General features: G+C 33.0%; 1 protein-coding gene across 5 annotated transcripts in view; it reads right to left on the reverse strand.

Annotated features, from left to right (window-relative positions):
* LOC117104929 overlaps positions 1–6036 on the reverse strand; it is a 64154-nt gene that overhangs the window by 55059 nt on the left and 3059 nt on the right. For all 5 annotated transcript variants that reach the window (XM_033245880.1, XM_033245877.1, XM_033245878.1 and 2 more), the window contains exons 2-5: positions 1800–1894; positions 1133–1265; positions 753–858; positions 89–264 (exon numbers count right to left, since the gene is read on the reverse strand). In XM_033245880.1, coding sequence (XP_033101771.1) covers positions 89–264; positions 753–858; positions 1133–1265; positions 1800–1894 — 510 coding nt within the window. The remainder of the gene's footprint in view (positions 1–88; positions 265–752; positions 859–1132; positions 1266–1799; positions 1895–6036) is intronic.

Below are 6036 nucleotides of genomic sequence, written 5' to 3' on the forward strand. Positions count from 1 at the left end.
ATTAAATTAGTGTTATTATTAAAGCTATCATCATCACACTCATTATCGTTAGCTGTGTAGCTAACCAGTGTTGTTGACATTTGCTTACCTATAGTCTGAGCTCTCAACCAGTATAATGTACCATTCACATACATATATTTGTTTTCATAATTTATCCTCATGAATATAGGAGCAACCGGATGAAGATTTTGTGGGCAGCATTCAAAAAATTTGTTCTCTGACCTATCTGCTATGCACTGTTGGTACTCATCCGAACAGTATCCTCTATAAATATACAAATATTCAATACATATAAAATAATGGATCATTCAAACCCTTAGATCTCATTCATCACCATCTTCACGCAAACACCACCACCACCAACAATGCCCTCATTATCACCATTATCATCACCGTCAAAGTCATCATCATATGTATTTTCTACATATTAGTAAACTCCAAAATCGATTAAATAAGCATTTTAAGCTCCTAGATTGTCACAATTTTCGGGGGGTTCACCCCTGGACCACTTTCAAAATATTTTGAGTAATGCCCGACCAAGCTCACTTTGTTCTCGTCGGGTACATTGTCCCCCCCCCCACACACCTCGTCGGGGGACCTCAGATTCCCCATTTGGCAAATCCTGGCGCAGATTCAGCCGTTAGTTTCCCTCCACCCCACATAAATATCATCATAGTCACAGCAGCAGCATTGTCATTATCATCATCATCATCATCAGCAGAAGTAGTATCATCATCTTTATTTCAACTTACCTTCCTTGTCTATAATACATCGTATAATTTGTTGATACATTCCCTTTCCACCTGACACACAAGTCTGATCCAGTCGTTGATCTGTAAGTAATCTCTTGTGGAGGATCTACAAAATATATATTTATATACAGTATTGTGCTTTAACCATTGGGGTACATTGTACATGACCATTTTTAATATTTCAAGTCTCTGGGTACTGTATCTGTCTTCTGGCACACAGCTCTTTTAAATGCCAATAATTGCCCTCTAATTTGGGACCACTCTTGGAACTCTGAAAAATGTGGGCGGTTTCATATATAGAAGCAATACTATTAACAGTAGGACTATTGTAATTATTTTCCCAGGTCTTTTTATAAAGTATATTTTGGTATTAAACTTACGTGGTCGAAGGGATTCATCATTGCAATGCTGGCAGCCTTGCTGACATTTTACGGAATAATTTAGAGAAATTCCAGCTGCAGTGTCATTCATTTGAAGAATCCATGACGTATCTATAGCATTCTGAATACACTGCTGTGATTGAGAAACGTGCACATAATGAATATTTTAATGAATATTTACCATGGATCATGGGGAGGTGGGTTGATATACCCTGTAGGGTAATAGCATGCATTGTTGATTCTTATACTTCTGCCCAAGAAGTTTGTATTCGCCTGTCTGTCTGTCTGCTAGCAAGATTATTCAGGAATAGATCATCATAAAATTTAGTGGAATGATACATAATAATCTAAGAAAGTGTTGGAAAGAAAAGGTCAAAAGAATATCTCTTCTTTAAAAACACTAAGCTGTATTCAACGTGCATCATCAATCATCGATCTCAAAACCAAAATTTACGGCTGTCCAGTTGCCGTGGAGTTTGACCTACGAGAAGATGGCCCTCTGTGACGAGGATGAGGATGATGTTGAGAATTTTGATGATAATGATGATGAAAATAATGATGATGATGACAATGATGATGGTGATGACAATAATGTTTTTTGACAATAATAATAATACAATAATCCTAAAATGTTAAAAACCTAGCTACTGATTCACCATATTCTTACCTCCTTACTTCTTAGTTCTTTTACGCTTAAGTCAAATACAGTATTGCTTACTGCTGCAAGTTTTAGGTCTGACATACACTTTTCCTTGCAATCACCTTAAGAAACAAACCGTCATAGTTTTGTTATTTAGACAAATATTTTTAAACGCATGTGAATGGGTTATTCAGTCAAATATACAACAAAAATAAATAAGCACACTCCAGTGTGGGTATGCAACTGATCATTTACAAAAAAAAAAATGTTAAAATGGTATTTTTTCTTTCTCTGCTCCTAAACTCTGGAACTCTCTGCCTCCTCAATTACGTATCATTTCTGATCCGCAATTATTCAAATCTACTCTTAAATCATTCCTCTTCAAATAGTTCAACTTCTTTCTAACATCCTCCAGCGCCGGTGACAAGCCAGTTTTGTTTGCTTTAATAGGCGCTTTAAAAAATGTGTATTATTATTATTATATAAGTAAAGCAAAATATGTTTAAACAACAAAACATTCCAGATTCAACAATTACATCTTTCAAAAAACTACTCAAGACCTACTTGTTTTCAAAATATTGACTTTATTTTATTTCTGTGATTTGTGATCTTTCCTAAGCATTCATGCAGCACTTTGTAACCTATCCAGAAAAAGGCGCTTTATAAATGCCATATTTATTATTAACACATTATACATAGTATATGTGTACACATATTAAATTTATCAAAAGTTGGAAGACACAGTGTTTTACATTATGTATTATGGTATACATAAAGTATTTTTAAAACAAACATAAGTTAATTTTTTTCTTGGAAAAATTTTAAGGAAGCATTTATTTAGTAGTAAAACTTGATTTTTTTTTTTTAATCTTCCAATTGCAAAATACCAAGAAATTGAATCCATAATTCAAAACAAATCATTTATTTATTATAGACCTCTGGCCCAAACAAGCATAAATACATAATTTATATAACCAGTATATAACAGACTACAACCTACCAGCCACTAGTATAATAGACCTTTTTGCTAAACACCACCCCCTTGGATATTGCTTCTAAGGCCCCAAATAATGAGTGTTAAAACACACACGCATATTCCTGGCCCTATTCTGATTGGTCGGTTGTTAAGTTTTACTGACTCCCCGGAAAGGTCCATTTTGGTGACAACAGATATTTTAATCTCAGCTGTACTGAAAAAAAAGTTGCAATACAAAATTTACCAATTTTATTTAATTTCTGCAAAATGTACTATATACAGTAAATGGCAACTTATTTGACATTAGATTCTTAAAAATAAATGATAACAGATATAGAAAAACTTTATTTCATCCTTTTCATAGGAAATTACATTTATAACTTTATTTTATACTATAATATTGAGTTATAAATGTAAAATTGACACTATAAAAAATATTATTTACTATACTTTTAATTGCTGCAAAGCAGCCAATTCATATTCTTGACAGCAATTTGACCTCTGAAAAGTCATTGTTTGTCAAAAAACAAGGGCCTAAGACGACTGAAAAGCGGAGTTTCCTTCTTTCGTTCTGCTGGGTAAAATCAATTACTTTAGGCGACATTTCCTTATCCTACTCTAGGCCTAGAATAGCTAGAATGGTATAGGCCTAGCCTTGAAGGGACGAAGGTCCCAATGAAAAACAACGTCGCTCCTTGATAGCTAACATTTTCTATTTAACATCACAATAATTCATTATTAGACCTATAGTTCTTTTTTGAATTGTACTCCACAAATCTCTGCCGATACCTCGCACAACTTGTTAACATCTTATATTTATTGTCGTGACATCATGGCTCGCTGGCTCACACTTGTGATGTCTCGCACTTGTGATCAAATAACACGCTGGCTCGCACTTTGGCAGTCAACTCGCCCCTAGAAAACCCGCCCTTGGAAACTTGCCCCATAAAAAATGTACGCTTCCTAGACCATGCAGTCTTCAAAATAAAAATTGTAACCTTTGGTATTATCAACTACATTTTCCACATACATAGAAATTTTTGAAACTTTATTAAAAAAAACCTAAACCATAATTACCACTATAGACACTTTTTGACAAAAATGAAAAATTACAACTTTGTTACTCAATGAGAAGTGTTCTAATATAGACAATGGGTCGTGTCTCATATTATTTGTTATATTTTTATTATTCATTATTTTCACTTGACTCGCATAAATAATTTTGTTCGAAGAACATTTATATGCAGTTGTACTTCGCAGCACTTCACTTGCAATTTGCAATTTCTAGTCTATGGATTATATTATTCCTTGACTTGTTCATTTGTCATTAGTTCAATTATTAATAGGTCATTTAAAAAAAAAAATACAGTAAGTTAAAATATAGATCTAGTTAAATAAGTTAAGTAATAAAAATTAACAGAATTTAACAGTTTAGAATAAAAAATTATTGTTTGATAAAATTATTTTATTTAAAATGACAAACAAATGCTACAACCTGGAGGGTACCATACCGCATGGACTCATAACTGCCTGCCCCCCCCCCACTCCCTCTACCACCTTTTAGAAAATAGGTTGTACCCTCTTAATTGCTACATAAAATAAATAATTAAAGCCTACAAGATTTAAAAATTTGATATAAACAAATTCTTACAGTAAAAGCTAATAATTACACAATTCAAATTGCATGATGGATTTCTCAAAACCCATAATTTGTGAATATTTGATTTTAAATTTTCATTACTGTGGGTGTTTTTATGGGGCTGAAGAAGTTAACGGTTCGTCCTTTACAGGCCTATAGATAACATTTTTCACATGGATCAATCTGTTATCACTGCAGCTGATAAATGAGGCATGTTGTAGCAAAATGGCTAAGTTGTAGCAAAAATTGAAATTCAAGTTATTAGTATTTTCAGATACCTGAGTATGTGATTTTTAAAATGAGGGTTCATTCATTCAAATTGGACATTTCAAGCCGAAGTTACTGGAAAGTGAAAGTACAGTACTCTTACAGTCAAGATAAACAGGATTTTGAGTAATTTCCTTTCAAAGTTATTTGTGCATACATTGTTTAATAGAATGAACTATGAAAAATAACGATAAACAATTGTTAATTACTTCCAGAACTAATACTTTGGGACATGATCAATAATACAATACTGGATCATGCGACAACTTAACCATTTCGCCACAACATGCCTCAAATTTCCAACAAAATTCATACCACAGTTAATAAAAATCAATTGTTAGAAGAGCTGGCGAATATAAAATGCAATGCATATATAGCATTTCACAATAATTAGGAACAATTATAAACATATACTTTTTACTATGATGACTTGGCTCCATGATGATATGTGCTTTTCCGGAAGTCAACTTAGCAAAATAATTCATCTTGCCATGACGACATACTTTTTGAGAAGCTAACTTGGCAAGATAATTTATATCATCATGACAACATATAATTTTTATTATGTCGACTTGGCAAGATCTATATAATATAAAAGGCAAATTGGGGTTTGTATGTCCGGGATTTTCTCTTTTGTTACTGAACCGATTTCAACCAAATTTTCACTCAAATGTTTAGATTGGTACTGGGCAGGTAATAGGCTATGTGGTGTTTTCCAAAATCGCGTCATTTATTAATAATTAATAAAAAACTGATTTAAATTAGTCCCGGCCTGCACTCTTTCACAATGTCATTTCAGAAGGATGCATACGCGTAAACAAAGTACCTCCAGATATTCATACCTCTTTCAGTGTTTTCTAACACATATGAGCCACTATGTCTTTTGCAATATTTATATCTTGTTATTATTTTGCATCGCTATAATTTTCAATTATTTACAATTATCTCCGCAATACAATCCAGTCAATTATATCATACGCGTAGTAATATACTGGACCGTAACATAGAATTTGATCCAACTCGGCCACAAGTCAACTTGGCCACAGGTCAACTCGGCCACAAGTCAAACTCGGCCACAAGTCAACTCGGCCACAAGTCAACTTGGCCACAAATCAAATTGGCCACAAGTCAACTCAACCACAAGTCATACTACTACATTTTGAAGGAGTAATTCATGAAGTATAAAATACTAATACTTTAAGTATTACTATAACTTATTGTTATTATTATTGCTGCTGTTATTGTTGTCATTGTTATTATTATTGTTGTTTTTATTACCGTTAGTTAGTTAATATTAATTATTAGTCTTAGCATTAACATTATGTATTGTTACATGCAAAGCACAAACAGAGAATAGGAAACACAATAGCTTAGTATTATAT

This window comes from Anneissia japonica, unplaced genomic scaffold (genome assembly GCF_011630105.1).
Source record: "Anneissia japonica isolate Jap-2015-1 unplaced genomic scaffold, ASM1163010v1 scaffold287834_len5846547_cov211, whole genome shotgun sequence".
Classification (NCBI taxonomy): domain Eukaryota; kingdom Metazoa; phylum Echinodermata; class Crinoidea; order Comatulida; family Comatulidae; genus Anneissia; species Anneissia japonica.